At 44.7% G+C, this 27,593-nt stretch overlaps 2 protein-coding genes across 3 annotated transcripts; one reads left to right on the top strand and one right to left on the bottom strand.

The window, feature by feature from the left end:
• Nucleotides 1-802: 802 nt before the first annotated feature.
• On the bottom strand, nt 803-2,805 carry LOC110530564 (gastrula zinc finger protein XlCGF48.2). The gene is made up of 2 exons (XM_021613752.2): nt 2,378-2,805; nt 803-2,122 (listed from the first exon to the last, which is right to left on the bottom strand). Exons 1-2 carry the CDS (start codon nt 2,661-2,663, stop codon nt 1,200-1,202), a joined length of 1,209 nt encoding a protein of 402 aa, XP_021469427.2. The 5' UTR covers nt 2,664-2,805; the 3' UTR covers nt 803-1,199.
• tep1 (telomerase-associated protein 1) lies at nt 2,401-27,593 on the top strand. 2 transcript variants are annotated; one of them, XM_036986208.1, is made up of 56 exons: nt 2,401-2,977; nt 3,939-4,459; nt 4,589-4,765; nt 4,912-5,061; nt 5,174-5,338; nt 5,647-5,784; nt 5,879-5,950; nt 6,972-7,093; nt 7,228-7,385; nt 7,482-7,591; nt 7,843-7,921; nt 8,008-8,200; nt 8,428-8,659; nt 8,958-9,110; nt 9,278-9,352; nt 9,443-9,564; nt 9,794-9,859; nt 9,954-10,100; nt 10,375-10,666; nt 10,857-10,978; nt 11,145-11,258; nt 11,346-11,463; nt 11,558-11,746; nt 11,881-12,065; nt 12,203-12,344; nt 14,600-14,779; nt 15,046-15,138; nt 15,222-15,354; nt 18,786-18,945; nt 19,135-19,271; nt 19,369-19,457; nt 19,549-19,663; nt 19,772-19,816; nt 19,927-20,128; nt 20,247-20,367; nt 20,534-20,658; nt 20,763-20,862; nt 20,954-21,106; nt 21,221-21,433; nt 21,668-21,724; nt 21,813-21,972; nt 22,071-22,292; nt 22,410-22,567; nt 23,051-23,158; nt 23,293-23,397; nt 23,611-23,740; nt 23,859-23,944; nt 24,060-24,195; nt 24,294-24,424; nt 24,533-24,654; nt 24,858-24,989; nt 25,086-25,185; nt 25,307-25,421; nt 25,539-25,621; nt 25,721-25,825; nt 25,936-27,593. In XM_036986208.1, exons 2-56 carry the CDS (start codon nt 3,941-3,943, stop codon nt 26,053-26,055), a joined length of 7,776 nt encoding a protein of 2,591 aa, XP_036842103.1. In that variant the 5' UTR covers nt 2,401-2,977; nt 3,939-3,940; the 3' UTR covers nt 26,056-27,593. The 2 variants fall into 2 exon arrangements, with proteins under 2 accessions (XP_036842103.1, XP_021469423.2); XM_021613748.2 differs by having other exon boundaries at nt 2,799-2,977; nt 3,936-4,459.

Raw genomic sequence — 27,593 nt, 5'->3', positions numbered from 1 at the left:
TTGCTGATGTCAGCTTCTATACCTGCATTGCTTGCTGTTTGGGGTTTTAGGCTGGGTTTCTGTACAGCACTTTGAGATATCAGCTGATGTACGAAGGGCTATATAAATACATTTGATTTGATAATACACAGCCCCATGTCGTAAGAGTCTGTACATCATTTATGGAAGCTGAAAATGTCCCAGTTCTTCCATGGCCTGCATACTCACCAGACATGTCACCCATTGACCATGTTTGGGATGCTCTGGATCGACGTGTAAGACAGCGTGTTCCAGTTCCCACCAATATCCAGCAACTTCGCACAGCCATTGAGTGGGACAACATTCCACAGGCCACAATCAAGACTGATCAACTTTATGCGAAGGAAATGTGTCACGCTGCATGAGGCAAATGGTGGTCACACCAGATACTGACTCATTTTCTGATCCTCACCCCTACTTTTCTTTAAGGTGCATATCTGGATTCCAAGTCATGTGAAATCCATAGATTAGGGCCTAATGAATTTATCAATTGACTGATTTATATGAACTGTAACTGCATGTTGCATTTATATTTTCGTTCAGTGTAAATACACCCCCCCACACACACGCAAACATGTTGGCTTAAGACGTTAATAAGGGTTGAATTCAGTAGGGTACGTTACAGAATGTTCTGTATAAAAATGTAGAAATACATTGTGTATAATAGATATGGTTCTCATGTACATCAAGGACCCATGTCAGTTCTATCTGCAATGTTTCAGATGTTAGCCCTCCTGAACATTTATCCTGGCACCTATAGAATCCACACACACGAAAGGGCTCAAAGTTTGAGAGAATTCACATTTATTCATAAAAATGTATGCATTGACAAAAGCATGTCCATTGTAGTGTTAGTCTGGCATAGGTCTACAAAAACCTAAAGATGATGGAGATCCTCCTCTTAAGCGGTCCTTAAAAGGTTACAAGCAGGAAGCTGTAAACCTGCAACTCTGATCCCTCACTACAGTATATAAGCACCACTAGTGCAACAGTTGTGGTAGGGTCTCACTGCTCTCACTTTATAGAATGGGAAGACAAAAGTAACACACTGCTGCTTTCTGCAAGTGTCTTGATGGTCTTCTCATTAGAAAATGTTTGTCAATGAGGTTGTGTTTCATAACGTGTGGGATGGGCTTCTGGTTTCTCCAGGATGCTCTAAATTGTCTCGTCATGGTGATGGATCAGTAGACAGTTTGGTTTGTTCTGAGGGCCCTGTGTACTCGCTGGTGTGTGCGGAGATTACTCTGCTGAGCGAAACACCTCCCGCACGTGACACAGCTGTACGGTTTCTCTCCCGTATGAATCCGCTGATGCATCTCCAGGTGACCAAACCGGTCAAAGCTCTTTCCACAGAAGGAGCAAACAAACCACTTCTCTCTTGCTGGGGTTCTCATTGGGGATACCTTTGCTGAGTGAAAACTATTTGGGGCAAGCGAAAATACACTGTTTAGCCAAACATTGGAATATCCTGCACCCTCATTGGCTAGTGTTTGTTTGTCTGATGGCACTCTGGTAGTTGTCCCATCCTGGTTTCTCTCTGGGTGCATGGTTTCTCTGTGCTGTCCTGGCTGTGCCTGAACCAAATCTGTAGGGGTCCTTCTGTCATTCCAAACAGACTGTGCTCGCATCTCTTCTTTCATAACTCTGTTAATGTCATCCATCTCGGACGATTGAATGCTATCGAGACCCTCCACTGCACTTTGAATGAGCTGTATGTCTGTATCTTGATCCAGTGGATATTGTTCTGTGCACTTATGGTAATCTGGACCCTCCGAGTCACAGTTGCGCTCTGTTAAAGACGCCCAGAGCTGACTCTCTCTCTCATCCACAGCAAACTCAGTTTCCTCATGATCTGAACTCTCTGTGCCATGTTCACTTCCTGATGAATGTAGTGAAATAACATCATACTCCTCCACTTGCTCTCTCTTCACTAACTCTAGTCCACTACCCTTCTCTCTGTGGCCAGACCTGTACTGTTCATCAAGCCCCTCTACTTCTTCTGCATGTGGCTGTGGTCTATTTCGATCCAGTTGGTCATTTTTCTCTCTGGCGTTCTGCTCAAAAGAAGTCCTTTCACTAGCATCCTCATCAGACCCCTTGGACCCTGAAGAGGAGGTTTAAATGAATTGTCAGAAGCATAACGTTACTGGTATGTCAAAATCAATAGAGAGAGCACTGCACAATTTAACAAAGTGAACAATACAACTGAAACCTAGCTACAGTAGTTAGGCATTGTGCTAAAGGATTCAATCCTACTGCATTTTATATATTTTTGAAGAATTGACCCTTGAGTTGAGATTTACAGCAACATATTTCATAATTATATTTATATGAGTACAGTAAGCCGGATGTGGCTCACCCTGTCCCTCCTCCGTTCGGCTGGAAGAGGACGAGCATGTAGAAGAACAGCCTGCTTCTTGCGTTTTGGACCTCGTCGTTTGCCGTTCGTTCTCCATAAACAATAATTGTCTTTTCAAGGTTTCAATTTCATTTTCTCTTCTGCACATTTCCAAGCGTAAAACAGCAAACCCATCATCGAACATTTTACTTATTTCTGCCACCGCAGTTTTGGCCAACACATCCATAACTGAGCTTAATTTGGTTTGAAAAGTAACACAATTAGTCATATTCTCCTGGAACAACATTTTATCTGACTAGTGTTATGTTTCTAAAGATAATTTTCAGTCGGAAAGACAAATGTTAGTTAGCTAGCTACCACATTGATAGTTTTTACTTCCGCGAAAACAAACGGAGGGGAGGAGCGCCTGATCATATGATTTCCTACGGTGTCCGTAGAGGATAGATGTATAGACTGCGCTCGTCTGACAGACAGCTACTTGGCGGAGACGTATGCGGAAATAATATTTCATCTGGCTGCTCTGAACCAGTGATTTGGAAACTGAACACACATAGAATTATTTTTGAAGTGTTAGCCAGTAGTTGTCCCGCTACTTATTAGGTAAGTTTGCGTCCCTGTTTGTGACTTTCAGAAGACTTAGCTACAGTCACGCCCATTCAAAGTACTTGTAAGTCTGGGTAGCCTAGCTACTTCAATGTGCCTTTTGATTACTACCTGGTTTTAGACATTCGTCCCTGTGCAGTTCCCACAATATTGTTCTATGGGCACAATGTATTCTAGTCTGGACATTCGTGTTTCTGTGTTATTATATTTGTAGGAAGAACATGGATGCGCTATACTTCTGGTCCAGGGCGTTAGCGCGCGTCCCTAACGCCCTGGACCAGAGCTAGGCAGTACTGTACCAATCTGTCATTGTGTACAAGCACCACTTCTGTCTGGTGTTCTGGACATGGACAGAACAGGATTGGTTCATGGTTCTGGATTTGTCATAAATTTAATGAGCCAGTCATATCTAAAGCACAAGACAATCTTTGTGTGTCGAGTGAACTTTGTTCTTTTTTTACCACTCTCTTTGTCAATTCAAGCGACCCACCCAAACACATGAATGCCCTTTTGTATGTTTTACCGTTGACTGTTTAAATAAGACCTGGCTAGAATGCGGATGAACTGCTTATCTCTAACAAACGTAGTCAGTCGAGTTTCAAAGTTTACTTTCCACGTGCACAGGTTACAATAGGTGTAAAACAGTACAAATACATTCTTACCTTGAGGTACTGTGTAATCTGTTTGTCCTAGAGCTGTGTTTCTCAAACTCTCCCCGGGACCCCAAGGGGTGTACGTTTAGTTTTTTTGCCCTAGCACAACACAGGTGATTCAACTAATCATAAATGTTTTATTATTTGAAACAATTGTGTAGTGTTGGGGCAAAAACCAAACCGTGCACCCCTTGGGGTCCCGAGGACTGAGTTTGGGAAACGCTGTCCTAGATGTACTATAAAAAGGACCCTCCCTGTGCTGAGTGAATATTTGCCTGACAGTCTATTGACCTGTCTTCCAGCAGAGATGAAGGTGCTGACTTTGCTCCAGCCTCATGGGGCCCAGGACCAGCAGGCTGCATCAGGGGGGCTCTACTCTAACTACATTGGCCAGAACATGGAGAACAGATGCCTGATCCATGCATCTGTGCTGCCTCAGTCCTTCTCTGGACCAGTATCCCAGCCCTCCTCCTGCCCCTCTCTCCAGCCCTCCAGGCTCACCTCCACCACCTCCTCCCTCCTCTCCACTACCACCTCCTCCCTCACTTCTCCCTGTCTTACCTCCCCCCTCCTCACCTCTCCACTCCTCAGCACAGAGAACAAATTCCTAAAGAAGGATTCACTACTCTTCCCTCATTCCCTCTCCCTCCCCTCTCCCCTCCCCCATCTGTTCTCTTCAACCCTGGCACCCTCTACACGTGTCCTGCCTCCTACCTGTTCTCTCCCCCCTCCGGTTCTGAATGTAGACGAGCGGATGGGGGGAGAAGGAAGAATTAGGCAGCCTGCCTCTGAGGACGCGCTGTCTTACTATGAAGAGATGACTGTGGTATATGGCACAATGCATCCTTTTCAGTCTGGCTTTGTTCATGTGGTTTGCACAAGGTCCCTTCCAGTCCAGGCACATTTTGTTGTCATTGTACCAAATGTGTTTTCTTTCCTCCTTATGAAATGGTAGGATTCTGACCGGGACAGCGTCATGGCTGAGGAGACTGAGGCATCCACAGAAATGCCTGTCCTGGACATGGCATTGGATGAAGAGAAGTTGGACCAAACCATGCCATTCGGGGAACAGGACTTTGGTGAGATGGAGAGGGGGAAAGATAAACTGGAGGAAGAACTGAAAGACAAAAAGGTGAAGGAGTATTTTCTGCATTTAGTCTCGCACAGAAAACCATGTATCTCAACATCAACCTGAACCTCAAAACCATTCTCCCTCCCCTTTCCTGCTCTCTCTTTCTACCCCATAATTTATTTTCCTCACACTTTCGCTTCAATCAGTACTTGCTGCTGAACGAGGTGTGCTGTTCTCTGGTGAATAAGAACACTGCTCCTGGTCAGAAGGACTGGGATGTAGAGGAAAGTGTCTGGAAAAGGATCCAGAACTTGTCCAAAGCCATCTCTACCGACGATCCCCAGTTTCTCCTCAAGGTGTGTGTTACTGGAGAACCTCTCTTGGTAATGTCCAACTAGGGTCCTCTATGGATTTTCGGATGCATTAAACAGTTATCCTATTTTACCATATTTTCCTGTTCCCCCTTAGGTTGCAGTTTACACCAGACAGGAGTTGAACATCCGTATCACAGCTAACTTCCTTTTGGCTCTTGCTGCCCATCTGCCCACCACTAAGCCACACGTGCGTAGGTACTTCTGTGCAGCTGTGCAGCTACCCTCTGATTGGCTGGAAGTGGTGAGACTCTACAGCACGGTGAGTCTTGGTCAATCTCAGTGAATCTCTTACTAATCTCAACTGCTCTTTGTTTGTCTCTCTCTCTACATGTGACAGACTCAGTAAGGTACTGCACATGTTTCTCTCTCTCTCTCTCTCTTTCTCTCTCTCTCCCCACATGGGACAGACTCGGTAAGGTACTGCACATGTTTGCTCGTCTTGATCACTTAATGAGTAGTTGTTTGGGAGGCAAACTGATTTGTAGATCAGGGATTCTGTGCAGTGCTTTGCTCAGGCCGATCCACTGAATATCTCTCCTAACCATTTCACTGTGATGTCATCTTCAGTGTTTTGGCCACTCTTTACCCACCTGTCTGAAGAAAGCCCTGGGAGACAAGTTCAAGCAGTTCAACGAGTATCAGCTGGCCAAATACAACACACGCAAACATCGCTGCAAACACAGTTGCTCTAGAACCAAAGGCAAGGTACGGCAAGCATGTGTACACACACACACACACACACACACACACACAGCTTGTTTTTTCTCTTCTCCATCTTCTCTCTTTCTCTCCATCACAGAAACCATCCACTCAGCAGTTGGAAAAATGGGCAAAAATGCTTGGAAGTGATGCCACCAATCTGCAGAAATATGTGAGTGTGGAGCTAGGTTTCCATCCTATTGGCGACAGATTTTCATGTGAATGTTCTAAAATCCGCATGAAGAAAGATACTAAATTTCCCACTAGTGGTGTTTCCACCAAACAGACTTGTTGGCCGATAACAATCTGTGCATGATGACTTGGTGCACACAGTTTTCATGTACTGAATAAAAATGTGTTTTAATGCATTTTCAACTCTAGCGGTTAGTTTTGTCACAGTCTGTTGTAAAATAGCAAATTCTTGGCATGTGCACTCTAGCCAACAACTGCTGGCAGATACAGAGCGGGTAGGCTAGTCTAGAGGAGATTGTTATGGATAAGATTAATATTTTTAAGCATTGATCATCATGTCACCAGAATAAGACCCTCAATATTTATTGGAAAGGAGCATCATGCTCATCGCTGTGCACTTTTACTACCCTTTAAATAAATGAACTTCAATCTGTAGCCTAATAAACTGCAATAAACTGAGTCGTAGTGGGAGGTTTATTAGGCTACAGATTAAATAAATGAACCACACCATATCATCGCGTGATTCCAAGTTTACATCGATATGATGGTTATTATATCACTATATATGCGCATAAAGGTGTTTCCACTGCCATTTTCTTGCTAAATACATTTTACTGACAGAAGATGTCGAACAAATAAATTACCTGCCAGCATTTATAAAATTGCATTTCTTTTCCCTACAGTACGACTCTACTCGCATAAAACTTGGATGGAAACGTATTTTGCTTGTGTATTTTGTGTGTACAGTCTTGTGTCCTCTAGCATGCTAATAATCTCTTTTAGCCTCTGTGATGTCTTGGGAAATGTTGATATTGTAGCCTATACTGTGTGTGTGATATCTCTGTTTGAAGCTAGGAGATTATGAAGCTAGGACAGCAGTCTATAGCCTTACCCATCTTCTGAAAATATATAAACCCACAGCTATTTTAAGATTTTGCATGAACTGTAAGTTGCTCCGGATAAGAGTGTCTGCTAAATTACTATAATGTAAATGTTTGAAGTTGAAAATGGAGGAGAGACCTGTGGTGGATAAGAAGCAGAGTGAGTTCAGTCTGAAAAAGATGATCAAGAGGCTTCACATCAAAGAGCCTGCTCAGCATGTCCTGGCCATACTGGGAAAGCGGTACTGTATACCAAACACCGAAGTTGACAGATGTTTTTCTATTTTACAGATCCAACAATCTATTAGCTAACATTTTTTGTTACTTTTCCGAGCTGTATACAGTCTCGATACTGTGCTTTGTATGTGTGTTTCAGGTACCCTGGTGACCCCAAGGCGTTCTCCCGCAGTGGGCTCAGTGGGGTGTGGGACAGGGAGCGGGCAGGGCAGCGCATGAAGCTCAAACAGCCAGACACATGGGAACGCAAACTCAGCCATGAGGGAAACAAAGCCTCCACCTGGGAGAAACTGATAGGTCTAGTTTAAAAACACACACACACACTCACAGTGAATCAATGCTGCAGATTGTGGCTGTAATATTGTTATAATGCTGTCCTTATTTATTTTACAGACAGTAACTCTCTGCCCTTCATGGCAATGCTGAGGAACTTGAGAAATATGATAACCCAGGGCATCAGTGAGCGGCATCATCAGAAGATTCTGGGAAGACTGACCTTCAGGGTGAGTAACCATGATTCATTAAAAAACAAAAATTCCCACTTGTTTTATAATATGTTCAAGCAATCAGCAGAATACATCATTGGACAAATAAAAAATATATTGTCAGCACATGTCCAACATCCATGTAGATTTTGACCACTAGGATGCAAGTCTAGCGGAGGATCAAATAAAAGTTGCTAGAAATTACAGTAGAGAATACAGCATATTTACATTAACACCTATATCCCAATAAAACACTGGTGTTGTTACAGAAAGCAGTGATTCAGAGCAGACAGTTTCCCTTCCGTTTCCTCTCCGCCTATAAGGTCATAATGGAGCTCAACAACATGGGTTAGTATCTTTCACACAAACATACATTCTAGTTTGGAGAAGTCTACATTTGATGTTGTCGGAAAAGCTTTACCTCCCTCTTTTAGCCCGTGCATCAGAGAAAGCGGTCTCCAGCTCTAAGGAGATCCTCAGGGGCATTCTGAAGAAGATGCCTAAGAGCAAGTGCCTCAGTCGTTTGGATTGGGAGACGGCTGGGCAGAAGAGGCTGAGGGTGGCGTTAGGTGTGCCCTTTGTCTACCGCATCTACAACATGAAGAAGAGTCAGTTGAAGAAATCCAGGTACAGACATCAACACCGGGTATTCACCTGGGGGAGGAATCAGGTGATCCAGACAGGGAAACCAAGGGACATGGGAGATTTGATCATGAATATTTATCAGGTAGAGGAAGTCCAGAGGAAAACTGTAATATTAAAATCTGCATTACTGCGTTTGCGTGATAATAATTAGATATATGTTTATACTGAGTAAGGACGATGCACCCTGAAGTGTGTGTGTGTGTCCACAGCCAGAGACTGTATTCGCAGGCCCTTCTGGAGCAGTACCGCAAGGCTCTGGAAACAGCGGTGCAGATCTCGTGCCGTTACAACGTGCCACCCCTCCCTGGTCGCACCGTGATCTTGTTTGCTGGTAACATGGGCGAGGACGACACCTGGAGCGCCACTCAGGACTTCTGCTGCCCGCCTGACATAGAGGCAGAGAAAGTAGATGAAACTAAGGAAGAGAAACTCACACCCTCTGTAAGAACCCTCAACACACTACGTCCCTGACCAGAAACAACCCCTAGTCTCTACCCTCTATACACTTGTGTAGATCTAAAAAAAAAATGGGGAAGTATAGTCAGTATGGTAGCAGCTTCACCCTTCCCTCAGATATGCTAGGTCACATTTTCTCCATATTGCTTAGACTTGTCCAGTCCTCCCAGACAAGGGAGTAGGGGCTAGGGATCTTTTTCTAGATGGGGCCACACTCTACAACGCCTAGCAGCTGTAATCTGTGCTTATTACTGACCCTGCTGATTTGTGTATTTCCTCACAGATGCAGGAGGTGGCAGTGTTGCTGTCACTGATGATAGCCCAAAGCGCTGAGCATCCCCAGCTGATCCACTTTTACTGGTGGGGTTGTGAAGAAGTAGAGCTCAAGTCGGACGTGCTGTTGGATAATGTCAGGCATGTGATGAAGCAGTTAGAGGTGAGGCTGTCGCTTCCTTTCCCTCATGTCTATCTACACACTGTTGTAACGGTTTCAATACACTGACATAATGCCATTGCTGTGAAGTCCTTTTAAATAAACTGAAGGGAATATTTAAAGTCTGATGTATTGGAGATTGATAGTAGATTGAATAATTTCTCTTACAGGAGTCTCAGAATGCCTATGACAAGCATGAAACATTCTCTTCTTTCATGAACAGAGAGATGACGCAGAAAAACAAGGTGTGTTTATTTGCACATTTTGAATTGTTTTCAGGGCTCCATTTGACTTAATTGTACTTTGAATCGTGACCTTCCCGTTTTCATTCTCAGGTGGACAATATCATCGTGCTGGGGGATCGTTACTTGGAAAATGACATGAACATAGCGCTTGACCGATACAGGAAGGATGTGAACAACAACGTCCTCGTAGTGAAAATCTTCTTTGGGAAAAGGTAGGGGGTGCTTTTCTGTGTGCTGAGCAGCAGCATATCTCTGCCACGTAGGAGAGAGCAAGCAGTGGGCTGTCTCCATACATTTGCTATTCTATGAGAAACTACCTTTTCTATAGTCACCCTGTTTGCTTTCTTTCCTGGAAGGAGCATTTTCAGTCCATGTTCTATATCCCCAGTGTGTTAACAGCTACAACCTTCGCTGTGTATGTCCTGCCTCTGTCTGTTGCAGGAAGATAGACCAATCCACAGACAGGAACTTTGTGGTACTCCAAGGCTTCAGCGAGCAGATCCTCAGGCAAGCTTTCTTCTCATTTACCCTCTTGTCTCTGACACACACACGCACACACATTGTGGCATGGTGTCTCTGAAGTGTTTGTTTAACTCTACAGGTTTGTGGCTGAAAGAGGCTCGTCTAGACTGCTGGATCACGTGGAGCACATAGACAAGCTGCATCACATTATCCCACCACAGGGGGGTGCTAAAGAGGCTGAGCGAGAAGCTGCCATCACCCCACTTCCTGCCACTCCAAAACTGAGGTACTGTGGCAGGGCAGGTTGAATATGTTTCCTTCAAAACTGGTTTGGTTGTCCATGATTATCCATACTTGATGATTGGGCTGTCTCTGACAACATAGGGTAGCCATAGGGTTACCAAGAGAACCATAGAGCTGAACGAACACGAAACAATCTGAGCATTACTCTCTTTTCTCTCCTCTTGCATCACTGACTCTCTTATCCCCCTCCTTTTCTCTGCCTGTCGTTTGCTCTCTGTCCTCCTGTCGTTTGCTCTCTGTCCTACCTGTCTTTTTAGATGGCGAGGCGTGCGTGTGTTTGTCTCCTCCACGTTCAGAGACATGCACGCTGAGAGAGATGTGCTGGTGCGCAGTGTTTTCCCTGAGCTCCGGCGTCGTGCGGCGCCACACTGTCTCTACCTGCAGGAGGTGGAACTGCGCTGGGGGGTGACTGAGGAGGAGACTGGGCGTGTCGTGGAGCTCTGCCTCTCAGAGGTGTGCCGTAGCCAACTGCTGCTAGGCATTCTGGGAGAGCGATATGGACTGCTTCCTCCCTGTCCATCCCTACCAGACCTCCCACAATACAGCTGGGTAAGGCCTGCCTTCTCAAGACGCTATCTTTCTTTCCATCTCTCTCTTTCTTAGTCCTACTAAGCTGTCTGGTTGCACAAAATGTCATGTTTTCTATCAGGAAATACGTTTTTATTTGCAGCCACATCTAGTCAGAAAATCTGCTTAATAAGATAAAGATATTTCATGATTTGGTTACCCTTCTCTACAGCTGGATTCTGCTCCTTCGGGGTTGTCCATCACCGAGATGGAGATTCGACAGTTCCAGGCCCTTCATCCAGACACAGCTCAGAATCGCATATTTTGCTACTTCAGGACACCCCATCTGTCTAGGTACACTATCAAATCAGTCCACTTCACTTATCCAGGTTCACACCTTGAAAAATACTACTTTGTCCAATTGTTCACCTGCCAATGATTCGTATGAACAATACAATTGACTGTATGCATTTGAATATGAAATAATGTTAATAATCATCGTACAATGTTTGTTTCTCAGGTCTGTTCCTGTGGCGTGGAGGTCAGACTTTGCTCCTGAGTCCAAGGAGGCTGAATGTAAGATGGCTGACCTGAAAAGAAGAATAGTGGATAGTGAAGCGAAAGTCACAGAGAAGTGAGCTCAGTTTTTGTTCCTTACACATTGTCTTGAAGTAGCTTTATTAAGATTATTGGTCTCATGGGCTCTGTCTCTCTGTCTCAGTTACCCCTGTGAGTGGGGTGGTGTTGTGGATGGGAAGCCCTATGTGAAAGGCCTGGAGGAGTTTGGGAAGGTGGTGCTGGAGGACCTTTGGGGGGCACTGTTGAAGCAGTTTGTGGAGGTCAGAGACTTTAAAAATGACAGGCAACTTAACATTGAAGCCATTTTGGGTTCCACTTCCACCAATCATTGTATTGATGTTGTTTCTCTGACAGAAAACGGATGAAAGTGATTCCAGGTCAGATCTGTCAGAGCAGGAAGTGCACCAGGGCGCCTTGCAGCGGAAGTTCTTTGGCCGTGCCAAGCTGCTCTCTGGGGCGGTGGGGAAGGTGCAGGAGGCTCAGCTCAAAGGAGGAATGGTGCTGCTGGAGGGAGCTCCAGGAGAGGGCAAGACTGTCTTCATGGTAAACCATAGCAGCAGCTTTAGCAGAGATAAACAAACACAATTTATTCGCTCAGTATAAAGATGTTATCCATCTTTTAGTCCTCCCCGGTTTCTGTAAGGTTTTTCTCATAAATTGTCTCCTCCTTCACACAGGCTGCTCTGGCGAACGCCCTAAGAACTCCTACCAAGTCCCAGAAAACCCCTAGAGGTGATGTCATCTCCTACTCCACTGCTGCTACCCAATCAGCATGCACTGTGGAAAACCTTCTACGCTGCCTTGTACAGTGGTTACGGAGAGGCAATGAAAAAGAAGACTTGCCTCTCCCTTCCTCTTATAAGTGAGTGCAGACAGCAAACATTTTATCCAGATTTTGTCAAATGGACCTTTCTATGACTCTGCCAATAAATGTGCTTGAGTCAATAGGAAGGGCCAATGCTTCTCAAGACTAATCCAACCATATCTGTTTTATCATAGAGATCTTCTGACAGAATTCCACTCCCAGTTGAGTGACGCCAGGAAGGACCAACCACTGGCCCTGCTAGTTGATGGGGCAGAGCATGTGCAGGATGGTACAGGACAGCTGACCTCTGATTGGATACCACAGCACCTTCCTCAGGTCAGAAACTCAGCCTAAATGTACACAGACATTTTCAGTTTATCTGTGTACATGGTGACCAAAGGAAGTTGATGGCACCTTAATTGGGGAGGACGGGCTCGTGGTAATGGCTGGAGTGGAATTGGTGGAATGTTATCAAACACATGGTTTCCATGTGTTTGATGCCATTCTGTTCTTTCCGTTCCAGACATGAGCCATCCTCCCCTCAGCAGCCTCCACTGATGTAGTGATGTAGTATCATATACAGTGGGGCAAAAAAGTATTTAGTCAGCCACCAATTGTGCAAGTTCTCCCACTTAAAAAGATGAGAGAGGCCTGTAATTTTCATCATAGGTACACTTCAACTATGACAAAATGAGAGAAAAAAATCCAGAAAATCACATTGTAGGATTTTTAATGAATTTATTTGCAAATTATGGTGGAAAATAAGTATTTGGTCACCTACAAACAAGCAAGATTTCTGGCTCTCACAGACCTGTAACTTCTTCTTTAAGAGGCTCCCCTGTCCTCCAATCGTTACCTGTATTAATGGCACCTGTTTGAACTAGTTATCAGTATAAAAGACACCTGTCCACAACCTCAACAGTCACACCCCAAACACCACTATGGCCAAGACCAAAGAGCTGTCAAAGGACACACATACAAGACCACTGATAATCTCCCTCGATCTGGGGCTCCACGCAAGATCTCACCCCGTGGGGTCAAAATGATCACAAGAACGGTGAGCAAAAATCCCAGAACCACACCGGGGGACCTAGTGAATGACCTGCAGAGAGCTGGGACCAAAGTAACAAAGCCTACCATCAGTAACACACTACGCCGCCAGGGACTCAAATCCTGCAGTGCCAGACGTGTCCCCCTGCTTAAGCCAGTACATGTCCAGGCCCGTCTGAAGTATGCTAGAGAGCATTTGGATAATCCAGAAGAAGATTGGGAGAATGTCATATGGTTAGATGAAACCAAAATAGGACTTTTTGGTAAAAACTCAACTCGTCGTGTTTGGAGGACAAAGAATGCTGAGTTGCATCCAAAGAACACCATACCTACTGTGAAGCATGGGGGTGGAAACATCATGCTTTGGGGCTGTTTTTCTGCAAAGGGACCAGGACGACTGATCTGTGTAAAGGAAAGAATGAATGGGGCCATGTATTGTGAGATTTTGAGTGAAAACCTCCTTCCATCAGCAAGGCCATTGAAGATGAAACGTGGCTGGGTCTTTCAGCATGACAATGATTCCAAACACACCGCCGAGCAACGAAGGAGTGGCTTCGTAAGAAGCATTTCAAGGTCCTGGAGTGGCCTAGCCAGTCTCCAGATCTCAACCCCATAGAAAATCTTTGGAGGGAGTTGAAAGTCTGTGTTGCCCATCAACAGCCCCAAAACATCACTGCTCTGGAGGAGATCTGCATGGAGAAATGGGCCAAAATACCAGCAACAGTGTGTGAAAACCTTGTGAAGAATTACAGAAAACGTTTGACCTCTGTCATTGCCAACAAAGGTTATATAACAAAGTATTGAGAAACTTTTGTAGGTGACCAAATACTTATTTTCCACCATAATTTGCAAATAAATTCATAAAAAATCCTACAATGTGATTTTTTGGATTTTTTTTTTTCTTCTCATTTTGTCTGTCATAGTTGAAGTGTACCTATGATGAAAATGACATCTTTTTAAGTGGGAGAACTTGCACAATTGGTGGCTGACTAAATACTTTTTTGCCCCACTGTAGTATAGGATTTAACACTAGCAGCATACCACCCTGCATACCACTGCTGGCTTGCTTCTGAAGCTAAGCACTGTTGGTGCTGGTCAGTTCCTGGATGGGAGACCAGATGCTGCTGGAAGTGGTGTTGGAGGGCCAGTAGGAGGTACTCTTTCCTCTGGTCTAAAGAAAATATCCCAATGCCCCAGGGTAGTGATTGGGGACACTGCCCTGTGTAGGGTGCCGTCTTTCGGATGGGACGTTAAACGGGTGCCCTGACTCTCTGAGGTCATTAAAGATCCCATGGCACTTATCGTAAGAGTAGGGGTGTTAACCCCGGTGTCCTGGCTAAAATCCCAATCTGGCCCTCAAACCATCAGTCACCTAATAATCCCCAGTTTACAATTGGCTCATTAATCCCCCTCCTCTCCCCTGTAACTATTCCCCAGGTCGTTGCTGCAAATGAGAACGTGTTCTCAGTCAACTTACCTGGTAAAATAACGAATAAATAAAAAAAACTTCTGCTCTTTCTTTTGTTGTGTTCTTCTGACAGGGTGTGTCTTTGGTGCTGAGTGTCACCTCCACTTTGGCCCTGCTGCGAGTCCTCGCCAAGAGGAAACTGGCCTTCTTGTTTCCTTTAGGACAGCTTTCTTTGCCGGACAGAAAGGAGATAGTTCAGAAGGAACTTGGCGTTTACGGGAAGAAGCTTAGTGACTCAGCTTTCAATAATCAGGTTATTATCTTTACATTTTAGTAATTTAGCAGCTGCTCTTATCCAGAGCAACTTACAGTAGTGAGTGGATACTTTTTTTGTACTGGTCCCCTGTGAGAATCTAACCCACAACCCTGGTGTTGCAAGCACCGTGCTCTACCAACTGAGCCACATGGGACCCCATATCATCACTCTGAAAAGCCTACTAACAGTGTTGTGAATAGTATGACCTGCCCTGTATAATTTTGTCACCATTAATTAACTCTTGTCTCTGTGTACCTGTATAGCTTCAGACCCTTCTGATGAAGAAGGGAGCAGTGAGTCCACTTTATCTGCACCTGGCCTGTGAGGACCTGAGGAACTTTGCCTCCTTTGAAACGGTCAGACATCATGCATGTCACATTGACCCGACCCATAGTCATGATGATCTGTGTCAGATGATGAATAAGTGTCTGTGTTCCAGATGAAGGAGAGCCTGCAGGCTCTTCCTCCGTCTCTGAGTGAGCTGGTGCAGCACAGCCTGAGCAGACTGCAGTCCCAGTACAGAGAAGTGGGACTTGGCTGGGCGTTAGCCGCCTTGACTGTCAGCAGCACCGGTGAGAGCCAGGGCACTTCAAAACCACCTTATTCACAAACTGCATCCACTGTCTTTTATTTTTTGTGTGTTTGAAAAAATAATAATTACCCCCTTTTTTCTCTCCAATTTTGTGGTATCCAATTTTTTGTTTTTTTGTGTGGTTTTTTTCCGCTTTTTCTCCACAATTTCGTGGTACCCAATTGTTTTTAGTAGCTACTATCTTGTCTCATTGCTACAACTCCCGTACGGGCTCGGGAGAGACGAAGGTTGAAAGTCATACGTCCTCCGATACACAACCCAACCAAGCCGCACTGCTTCTTAACACAGCGCGCATCCAACCCGGAAGCCAGCCGCACCAATGTGTCGGAGGAAACACCGTGCACCTGGCAAAGAAATAAAAGCTGTGCCCAGCCCGCCACAGGAGTCGCTGGTGCGCGATGAGACAACGATATCCCTACCGGCCAATCCCTCCCTAACCCGGACAACGCTATGCCAATTGTGCATCGCCCCACGGACCTCCCGGTCACGGCCGGTTACGACAGAGCCTGGGCGCGAACCCAGTGTCTCTGGTGGCACAGCGCCATCCGGGAGGCACCATCCACTGTCACCATCCGCTGTTAACCACTGCGCCACCCGGGAGGCACCATCCACTGCCGGAAGTTTACCTTAGCCAAATTCATTTAAACTCAGTTTTTCACAATTCCTGACAATTAATCCTAGTAAAAATTCCCTGTCTTAGGTCAGTTAGGATCACCACTTTATTTTAAGAATGTGAAATGTTAGAATAATAGTAGAGAGAATGACTTATTTTAGCTTTTATTTCTTTCATCACATTCCCAGTGGGTCAGAAGTTTACATACACTCAATTAGTATTTGGTAGCATTGCCTTTAAATTGTTAAACTTGGGTCAAATGTTTCGGATAGCCTTCCACAAGCTTCCCACAATAAGTGATTGGTGAATTTTGGCCCATTCCTCCTGACAGAGCTGATGTTACTGAGTCAGGTTTGTAGGCCTCCTTGCTCGTACATGCTTTTTCAGTTCTGCCCACGAATTTCCTATAGGATTGAGGTCAGGACTTTGTGATGGCCACTCCAATACCTTGAATTTGTTGTCTTTAAGGTATTTTGCCACAACTTTGGAAGTATGCTTTGGGTCATTGTTCATTTGGAAGACCCATTTGCAACCAAGCTTTAACTTCCTGACTGATGTCTTGAGATGTTGCTTCAATATATCCACATAATTTTTCTGCCTCATGTTGCAATCTATTTTGTGAAGTGCACCAGTCCCTCCTGCAGCAAAGCACCCCCACAACATGATGGTGTCACCCCCGTGCTTCACGGTTTGGATGGTGTTCTTCGGCTTGCAAGCCTCTCTTGTTCCTCCAAACATAACAATGGTCATTATGGCCAAACAGTTCTATTTTTGTTTCATCAGACCAGATGACATTTCTCCCAAAGGTACGATATTTGTCCCCATGTGCAGTTGCAAACCGTAGTCTGGCTTTTTTTATGGTGGTTTTGGAGCAGTGGCTTCTTCCTTGCTGAGCGGCCTTTCAGGTTATGTTGATATAGGACTCATTTTACTGTGGATATAGATACTTTTGTACCTGTGTCCTCCAGCATCTTCTGGGATTTGCTGTTGTAAGGTAATTTGCTGTTGTTCTGGGATTGATCTGCACTTTTCTCACCAACGCGTCTCCTTCCTGAGAGGTATGACGGCTGCGTGATCCCATGGTGTTTATACTTGCGTACTATTGTTTGTACAGCTGAACGTGGTACCTTCAGGCGTTTGGAAATTGCTCCCAAGGATGACCCAGACTTGTGGAGGTCTGCAAATTTTTTTGAGGTCTTGGCTGATTTCTTTAGATTTTCCCATGATGTCAATCAAAGAGACATTGAGTTTGAAGGTAGGCCTTGAAATACATTCACAGGTACACCTCCAATTGACTCAAATATGTCTATCAGGTGCTTCTAAAGCCATGACTTCACTTTCTGGAATTTTTCAAGCTATTTAAAGGCACAGTCAACTTAGTGTATGTAAACTTCTGACCCACTGGAATTGTGATGCAGTGAATTATAAGTGAAATAATCTGTCTGTAAATAATTGTTGGAAAAATTACTTGTCATGCACAAAGTAGATGTCCTAACCGACTTCCCAAAACTATAGTTTGTTAACCTCTTGGAACCACCTCCCCGGATCTGGGATAATTGTCATCAACTACGCTAAATAGCATAGCGCAACGGTCAAATAATCTTACTAGAAAATATTAATGAAATCACAAGTGAAATATAGCGAAACACAGCTTAGCCTTTTGTTAATCACCCTGTCGTCTCAGATTTTGAAATTATGCTTTACAGCGAAAACAATACAAGCGTTTGTGTAAGTTTATCGATATACCAGCAAAACATTATGTACACCTAGCGGCAGGTAACTTGGTCACGAAAAGCAATCAAATTAATCGTTTACCTTTTGAGCTTCGGATGTTTTCACTCACGAGACTCACAGTTAGACAGCAAATGTTCCATAAAGATATTTTTTATATCCAAATACCTTTGTTAGTTTGATGTGTTATGCCTAGGAATCCACCGGAAATAGCGGTCACGTGAAAACAGAGAAAAAATCCAAATTATATCCATAATATCGTCACAAACATGGCAAACGTTTTTTATAATCAATCCTCAGTGTTTTTCAAATATCTATTAGATAATATATCAACCGGGACAGTTGGCTTTTCACTAGGACCGGGCTACCTCTCTGTTTAGTGCAAAAATCACACTTAGAGCCAACAACTGACCACTTACGCAATGTGGACGTTTACGCTCATTCTTCAAAATAAAGGTAAAAACCTGAGGGAAGCCACAGAAAAAGGAATCTGGTTGATATCCCTTTCAATGGGCAATAGGGATGCATAGAAAGACCAGGGGTTTCAAAATAAGAGTCACTTCCTGATTGGATTTTTCTCAGGATTTCGCCTGCAATATCAGTTCTGTTATACTCACAGACAATATTTTTACAGTTTTGGAAACTGTAGAGTTTTTTTCTATCCTAAGCTGGCAATTATATGCATATTCTAGCATCTGGTCCTGAGAAATTGGGAATGTTATTTTTCCAAAAATAAAAATAGTGCCCCTTAGCTTCAAGAGGTTAACAAGAAATTTGTGGAGTGGTTGAAAAAACAAGTTTTAATGACTCCAACCTTAAGTGTATGTAAACTTCTGATTTCAACTGTACTTCCTATATGTCACCCAAAACCTAATTTGGACATGCACTCCTTACCTGGTGGCTGATGGTGGTGTGGACAAACTTTTATATCTGCTCAAGTGACTCCAGTGGCTAAAATCTACCACTCACTAATATTCATACCCTACTTACTAATCACGTTTCCTCATCTCAATCAGCAATGCTGCTCTGTGACATGTCATAACAATTCCCCCCTGGTTCCATTGCAGGCCTGAGGGAGAGAGACCTATATGCCATACTGAACATGTGCAATGGCCTGACCTCTGGAGGTGAGAAGGCAACATGGCAGGATATGCTGCACTTGGCCAGAAAGCCCATAAAGCGTGTCCCAATGGCAACCTTCTCCCACATGGTGCGGAGTCTACAGAGGTATGAGACTGTGTCAAATGATGGGCAGTCGGAGGTCAGATTTGGGTTAATGAGGCAATCAAACTAATATTGGATGATGCTCAATTCTCTACCCTTCTCCCAGAAGTGTTCACTCCCTCTCATGGAATGCGCTGTTGTAAGGAATTGAACGTAAACACAGTCCATCTCTTTGTTGACTCTGTTCTGCAGCCTGATTGATCCATCCCACTGTTACGGCCCGGATGACCTCCTGGCACTGACCAATCCCGAGGTCAAGCTGGCCTTTAAAAAAGAGCTCCTCCTACCAGGAGAGGCTGACTGGACCAGGGCTCATATCCTGTTGGCAGGTAGCTACTATTATAAAGATCCTACACACAAATTCACTGCTTACATCTGTATATAAACAAACATGGATACATAAGGATTTGTTTATTTCTCTCTCAGCCCATCTTTGGGTGCTGGCAGATCCTCAGGGAACATGCACATTTCTTCACTGTGAGGCCAGCTCCATCTTGAACCTGCCATTCCACCTGGTCAGTGACACTTCCTCTAGCTTTTTAACCTCTCTCCCAGTTGACCTCTGTGTCACTGACCACACCTTAACACTTGGTTGTCTTTGGTCAGATGAGAAGTGGCCAGTGGGAGGCGCTGCATTGCCTGCTCTCTAGTTATAATTTCCTGTTTGCAAACGTGCGCCATGGCCTCCTGCACCACCTCCTGGAGACCTACAGCTTGTTTGGTAAGTCACCTCTCTGGAGAAATGGAAGAACTTCATTCGATAATGGGTGTTAGGTTATCTAGTAACTAATCTACTCTACTTCCACTTTTATTATTCTCTTCACTGCAGGCAAGAGGTTCGAGTCGGAAGGTATTGGTTCATGGGACACTTTAGGTAAAATAATTTAGCCCTTTTTACTGGTTACCTGTATAGAAAAGTCTCTAGAATCTGTTCCTCAGACAGAAAGCCCAGAGTTGAGTCTTTCTCTCCTTTTTCCTCTGAAGACCAGAGCGGTCTGACAGATTGTGTCGGGTTCCTGCAGCGCCATGCACCCATCCTGTCCTCATGGCCAGCCCTGTTTCTGCAGCAAGCTCTCAACGAGCCCAACCACACTGACGCCCATGTATGGGCACAAGGCATGATGGGAAAAGGGGTGCATGTGATGAGGTGGCTGAACAATGAACAACATACCCAGACGGAAACCAGGTAGCTAATCTGATTTTTACAGTTATTGCAGTTAGACCATATTGACCTCTGTGTTCCCTACCTCAGTGAGTTAGTTATATTGTTATCTTAGTGATGCTGGTGTCCTCTGTTACCACAGTAAGCTGGTCTCCACCTACTCCTCTGAGCCCACCTGTGTGGTTGTGAGTCCAGGGGGTGGGGTCATGGCAGTAGGGACTGGACAGGGCACCCTCCACCTCGTCCACACAGAGACTGGACAGGTAAACTCCTGCTCTATTTTCATAACAACAATATGCCACTGACCTAACAGACTAGGAAAGGACTTACTACTGACTATATGCCACCATCAGCACTAAAATATGACAGTAATATCTTTCAAATGCTCCATCTTTGAATCTAAGTCCATTTTACCTTGACCGTTAACAGGAAGTGAGGTCACTGGTGAGCAGCTGTGACGGAATCTCAGGATGTGTCTTCTTGAGGGAGGGGCTTATGGGAACTACTTCATTTGATGGACAGATTGAATTGTGGGATGTTGAGAATGGCTGCAGGTGAGACAATGCTTGGAATTTAAAAAAGTTCCCAAGGCCTATATGGGATTACAAAATTCCAAACTTGCAGACATACAAAATTGTTAACTGTCTTGTCTTCCTAGAACTGCCCTCATCAATGGCCACTCAAACAGAATAACAGGAAGTGACGTCAGTGCAGACAGGAAGCACCTTGCAACTGTGTCTCTGGACCTAAGCCTTAAAGTGAGTCTCACATCAAGACTATGCCAGTCGCTCTGATTCCTACTTCAGCCATTCATTTGAACGTTAATGTTATCAATGTTATTCTCCACAGGTGTGGTCATCTCCAAAAGGCAGTCTGGTCACAGCCCTCTCCAGCACTAGCCCTCTGAACTGTGTGACCTTTGACCCTGAAGGTCATCTTGTGGCAGCTGGGGGTTGGGATGGAGCTGTGCGTGTCTGGAACTGGCTGAAGGGTGAAGTTACGGTGAGTCGTATGAAGGACCGTATTGCAGCGAGAGATGTCACACTGTTAAATGTTTAATTCATTTGTTGTTTTAAAACAACCTTTCATCATTCCTCCTTCCTTCCTCCCTTCCAGACTCTCTCTGGTCATCAGAGGTCGGTACGCAGTCTGTCTTTCTCTCCCTCCTCTTCTCTGCTATGCTCTGGCTGTCTGTCTGGAGAGGTGAGGATGTGGTCAGTTCCAGCCTCTACCTGCGTGGGGCGCTACCAGGCTCACAGCGGATCTACAGAGGTGCTCACCTTCCTGCTGGGCGGGACGGTACTCCTGAGTGCTGGATCTGACCACACGGTGAGAAGGATGGTTTACCTACACACACACAGGGAAGATCTCAATTGCATACTCCTTGCATCCTCTCCTTGTCAAAACCCATTGTAGGAGTAGTTTCAGAGAGGGACCTCTGTCTTTCTCATCCAATGGGTTTTGAAGGAGAGCAGATGCGAGGAGTAAGCAATTGAGATCTTCCCATATGCACACACACACTTTGAGAGGTTCCTTATTTGCTTATTCCCCCTTCCTCCACAGGTCCAGTTATGGTCAGGTGGTCTGGGTCGCTCTGTGAATGTATTTGGAGAATCCAAGGTATGCTGTTCCACTCATGTTTCAGAAGTTCCTCAATTTCCATTTCTGTCACTTGGAATCTCAAAAATCACTTTGTTTGCCTTGACAGGAGTCTGTTATTCAGGAGTCTGTTATTCAGAAGTCTGTTATTCAGAAGGGAAAGAAGATGTCAACCACGGAGCCCGCTGCTCTATGTGTGGCTGTCGCTGGTGGTTATGCTGCAGTGGGTTACCATGGTGATGGGTTGAAGCTTTTCAGTCTTGAATCAGGTATATGGTTTTAAGTTTGCCAACAAACACAACTCTGCAAGCCAATGAAATGAGTCAATTGAATGAATCACTTAACACAGCCCAACCCTATTGTGCAGGTGATAGGACATGGGCTAGCAAGGACCTGCGGGTGTCTATCCTCTGCCTGATGTGGCTGGCTGCAGACGAACCTGAGCTGCTGGTGTCTGGGGGCGGGGACCAGCGGCTGAGGGTGTGGAGACAGGAGGAGGCAGACATGGTGTTGCTGGGATGTTTTGGGGTGCAACAAGGCCCCATCCTGGCCCTGGCACAAAACTCCTCTTATCTGGCCTCTGCCTCAGGTCAGACCAATAACTTAAACACTCAGTTGATCAGTAGTAAACTAATTTTGTACTAATCACTAATTCATCTAATCATTTTATTAACAATTTACTAACTTTCGCCATCTCTTTCCTCAGATGACTGCTCCATTGCTCTGTGGGCAGTGAAGGACTTGACCTCTGACCCCTGGGTTGACCCCAGTGTGATCTCTGTCCTGAGAGGTCACAGTGGAGGGGTAACCTGCCTGGCCTTCAGTCCAACTGGGGAGGAGTTGCTGTCTGGTGGAAAAGATCAGGTATAGTTTTAAAGAGTGTGTTCATATTTGAGTTTCGGTTGGTGTGTAATCTCAGTTAACCCAGAACTAAAGGGGTCAGATGCTCGATTTAAGTTCTGGGTCCATACGTGTTAAAGGAAGAGGGAGAACGAGGATCGGAACTAAGAGCTCTACCCGCTCTCTGCAAGTTACGGGCAAGTCTATGGGCCAAATGTCCCCTTCAGAAATGTGAAAGTTGCAAACACCTGTGAAATCGTGTTTTGTCCAAATAACCATTGACAAGTACTGAAATGAATGCTGCTCGTTATCTTATGCATCCCGTTGTGTCATGACAGATCTACGCTACCTGTTGTTTACGTAGTCAGTCCACGAGAGATTAGTTAGTGTGTTGAAATTGTACTTTTATTGTGAATAGTGGGGATGTTGTTGATGGAAACAACCAAGAATATTAAGAGCTGTCTGTTACTTGTGGCAGTTGTAGTGATAATGTGACTTTCTTTTCAGGTTCTAATGGTGTGGAATGCCAGTTCCTCTCCTCCTACTCTCACTCAGTCTCTACCACACTGCCATGGAGACTGGATAACTGGCTGTGTCTGGGGCCCAAACTGTGTGGTTAGTGTCTGTTTAGTGGGGGGGTTTTCTATGTCCTTTTGTTGCCTGTTTTTATCTTGATGATAATTATCATTTCAACCACAAAGATACTTCTGAATTAAACCCAAGTAACTTGATGTCTGTTTGTCTCTCAGGTGAGCTGTTCCAGTGACTGCAAGATCCGTATGTGGGACCTACAGAAAGGTCGCAGTGTGAGCGAGATCCTGGCGAGATCCTCCCTCAGTGCAGTCTGCTGCCTGGTGAGTCTAACAATAGGGGGCAGTATGGACCTCTCTAAAATGGTACTGGATGGATGGCTTTAAACTGTAGTCTTAATGGAGAAGGTGAGGAGGGGAGAAAAAAAGTATCTTCACGGTGAAATTGTGCTGTCTATATGTAATGAGGCACTGTAAGTTGTGATGGTGTTTCCATTTTGTCTTGATGATGTTTGTGTTGTCTTGGGGGGTCCGCAGGGAGAGTTTGTGATAGCAGGCTGTGCCGAGGGGGAGCTGCACGTGTGGAAATGGGATTCAGGGATGGAAATCAGCAGGATTTCAGCTCACAGGTCACGCATACACCACTGCTCTGTGCTACCTGACCCAGGTACTGCATCTTTACTAAATAATTAAACATATTAATATTATTCCCCTTTTTAAAAATACTATGATACACATACCATTGTGGTCATGTAGTGTATTGTTCCTAAATGTTTTGTATTCAGACAAGACCAAGGAAACTAAGCAGGAGGACATGATGGTTGCTACGGCGTCTGATGATGGCACAGTGAAGCTGTGGCACCCCTTCCAGGTGGGATTAATGCAATTTGCTTGTAATTTCTAGGATTTAGGTTGATTTGAATAAGATGCATGTATCAATATGCAGTGATGCTTGGTCTGATTGTCTCTTTGCCTCCTAATTATAGGTACAGCATCACAGCACCTTGCAAGGCCACAGCGGAGGGATACATGGAGCAGTCTCAAAGCAGAAAGGAGTCCCTGCATTCCTCACTGTGTCTCAAGATCGGTCGTTGAGGTCTTGGAGCGTTGCTGCAGCAATGGGTAACACATTTATCAACCTGAATTGTCAACCTAAACCAATCCTCCAATTTCTATACTTGTTTTATTGATTAATTTCCTCTCTTTATTTTTTCTTCCAGAGAGTCCTCTCAACCAGAGGGGCACTGTTACCGCTCTGTCCTTCTGCCAGAGTGGGGATTTGCTACTGTCTGGCTATGAGTCTGGCAGAGTGGAGCTATGGAAACACAATTCTGCAGTTGGCCACAAAAAGGTATCTCCATACAGTGCCAACCATTCAGAACCTTGTAGTGTTATTGTGATTCTCTCATTGACTAATAGAACAAAGTTGGTTTATCTTTGATTTGCTTGTGTCGCTCAGGTGTCTGACAGTAGTGTAACAGCGATATGCTCCATGCCTGATGACCAGTTTGCTGTGGGATGCAGGCAGCGCTCTGTGTCAGTGTGGAAGGTGGAGTGGAATCCTCAGCACAACGCTGCAAGGTCAGCTCTTGGCCATTATATGTCAACTATGGCGATGGTTGCTATTGGCCCAATTTGGCATTTGTAAGAGATTGATTCAGGCAATATCTGCTGGTTGCAAATTTGTAGAACTTTCATTAGTACAAGGATACAATTTTAGTCAACATTTGTTCTTGTACTCCTGCATTGCCTGCCGGCAAAGACTGTCATCCTGTTGTCCCTAGTCTGTTGAAGGTGTCCACATACTCAGTGCCTATCCCAGTGATGCACCTGTACTACTGCTCCATCCTGCTGGGAACCTGTGAGGATGGAAATATCATCAATGTCCTCGCTGACGCTGATAGAGAGATTGACAAGTAAAGCACGCACTCACTCACTCACTCACTCATGGTATACACATTATTAGATGAAAAATACTGACTTGAAATGTACATAACTTGCCTAAATTGCAGTTGGAAGGATAACACACACATTCTTGGGATGGTGGCCAATGATGAAAAAAGCACTTGGCTGGTGGGCGAAAAGAAAGGACAGATTGTGCTTGGCTTCATGGTAAGTTTACCACCATCACTGATATAATCCTCATCAATGACAACACTGCTGCTGTTTTAGATTGTTTTAATAAGAGTTCTATTGGTAGATTATAATATGGTCCTATCTGTGCCTTCCCTAGTATGCCATGGGCCCAAAGACTGAACTGCAGTCATCATGTGGTAAAATTGAGCTAGAAATGGAGGAGACTTGTGGTGGAAAAGGTGGCTGGATAACTGCTGTGACTGTGGATAGAGGTAGCTGCACTGCAGTACAATGACACTCACATACTCATATTAATTTTGATACTACTTGTGAATCATCTGTAAATTAATAATTTATTAACTGCACTGTAATTTGTGTCCTGTCTCCAGAGTTGGTTGTGTGTGGAGATTCCAAGGGGAATATGTGGTTCAACCAGCCACCAAACATCAACTCCTGGAGCAGCAGGAAACCTGTAAGATCCCTCCCCTTTTCTCTGATGGTGATGGTGACTGTCTTGAAGAGGAAACTGTTGTCTTATTTTTCTATGATAATTTTGATTGATTTTCCCTAGGCACACAGTGACAGGATCAGTGTTCTGAGACTCACCAACAGCACTATCATCTCGGCGTCCCATGACAGAACTGTCAAAATGTGGGACAGACACACCAAGAAACAGGTGCATGTCATTCTAACTCTTTCACACACTCAAATCATTTCACAAAGAACAGATGAATAGTCACAGTAATGGTGTGTGTGTGTGCTTACACCATCTGTGTTTCTGCACAGGTGGGTGTGTTTGTGTGTGCGGGTCCTGTTCTGGTCTTGGAGGTGAACCCACACTGCTCCAGTGAACTGGTGTGTGGCGATGCACTGGGCCAGCTCTACTTCCTCTCCTGGAGAGAATAACCACCCAGTGTACACACATACATTGTATACACGCACATAATTAACTTACTCTCACACAGATATACACTATATATATACAAAAGTATGTGGACACCCCTTCAAATTAGTTGATTTGGCTATTTCAGCCACACATTTTACATTGACATTTTTGTCATTTAGCAGATGCACTTATCCAGAGTGACTAAAGGTTAGTGCATTCATCTTAAGATAGCTAGGGGGACAACCACATATCACAGGCATAGAAAGTAAAAATGCTCCTTTAACGTAGCTGTCAGAGCTAGGGGGGCCATGCAGTCTCCATAGACAAACATTGTCAATCGAATGGCCTTACTGAAGAGCTCAGTGACTTTCACCGTGGCACCATCATAGGATGCCACCTTTCCAACAAGTCAGTTCATCAAATTTCTGCCCTGCAGAACGGGACTGCTCACAGAACGGGACCGCCAAAGCGCGTAATTTTTTTTGGTCTGTCCTCGGTTGCAAAACTCACTACCGAGTTCCAAACGGCTTCAGGACGTAACGTCAGCACAATAACTGTTTGTCGGGAGCTTCTTGAAATGGGTTTCCATGGCCGAGCAGCCACAGACAAGCCTAAGATCACCATGCACAATGCCAAGCTTCGGCTGGAGTGGTGTAAAGCTCGCCGCCATAGGACTCTGGAGCCTTCTCTGGAGTGATGAATCATGCTTCACCATCTGGCAGGCCGACAGAGGAATCTGGGTTTGGCGGATGCCAGGAGAACGCTACCAGCCCCAATGCATAGTGCCAGCTGTAAAGTTTGGTGGAGGAGGAATAATGGTCTGGGGATGTTTTACATGGTCGGGCTAGGCCCTTTATTTCCAATGAAGGGAAATCTTACTGCTACAGCATAGAATTACATTTTAGATCATTTTGTGCTTCCAACTTTGTGGCAACAGTTTGGGGCAGGCCCTTTTCCTGTTTCAGCATGACAATGTACCCATAGAGAAATGGTTTGTTGAGATCGGTGTGGAAGAATTTGACTGACCTGCACAGAGCCCTGACCTCAACCCCATTGAAAACCTTTGGGATGAATTGGAACGCTGACTGCAAGCCTTATCGCCCAACATCAGTGCTCGACCTTACTAATGCTCTTGTGGCTGAATAGAAGCAAGTCCCCGCAGCAATATTCCAACATCTAGTGGATAGCTTTCCCAGAAGCGTGGAAGTTATTATAGCAGAAGGGGAGACCAACTTCATATTAATGCCCATGATTTTGGAATGAGATGTTTGACAAGCAGGTGTCCACATACTTTTGCATGTAGTCTATCAGTACTACTGTACTTTTATGAATATTCTCTCAAGCAGCTCAATCAACACTATCTGCTATCTTCTACACACCATGTAATATGCATACTAATACCCAATACTTATATGTACGTGCCTTTTAAAACCTAAGAGAAGGACCTCTGAATGTTAATCAGCTATAATGCATGTAGTATGCAATAGTTACCTGAAATAAAGTGTGGGTTTGTGTGCTCTCTCTTGCTCTCTCACACAGTACCAGTCACAAATTTGAA

This window comes from Oncorhynchus mykiss, chromosome 8 (genome assembly GCF_013265735.2).
Source record: "Oncorhynchus mykiss isolate Arlee chromosome 8, USDA_OmykA_1.1, whole genome shotgun sequence".
Lineage (NCBI taxonomy): Eukaryota > Metazoa > Chordata > Actinopteri > Salmoniformes > Salmonidae > Oncorhynchus > Oncorhynchus mykiss.
This window is presented reverse-complemented; position numbering and strand designations above follow the sequence as displayed.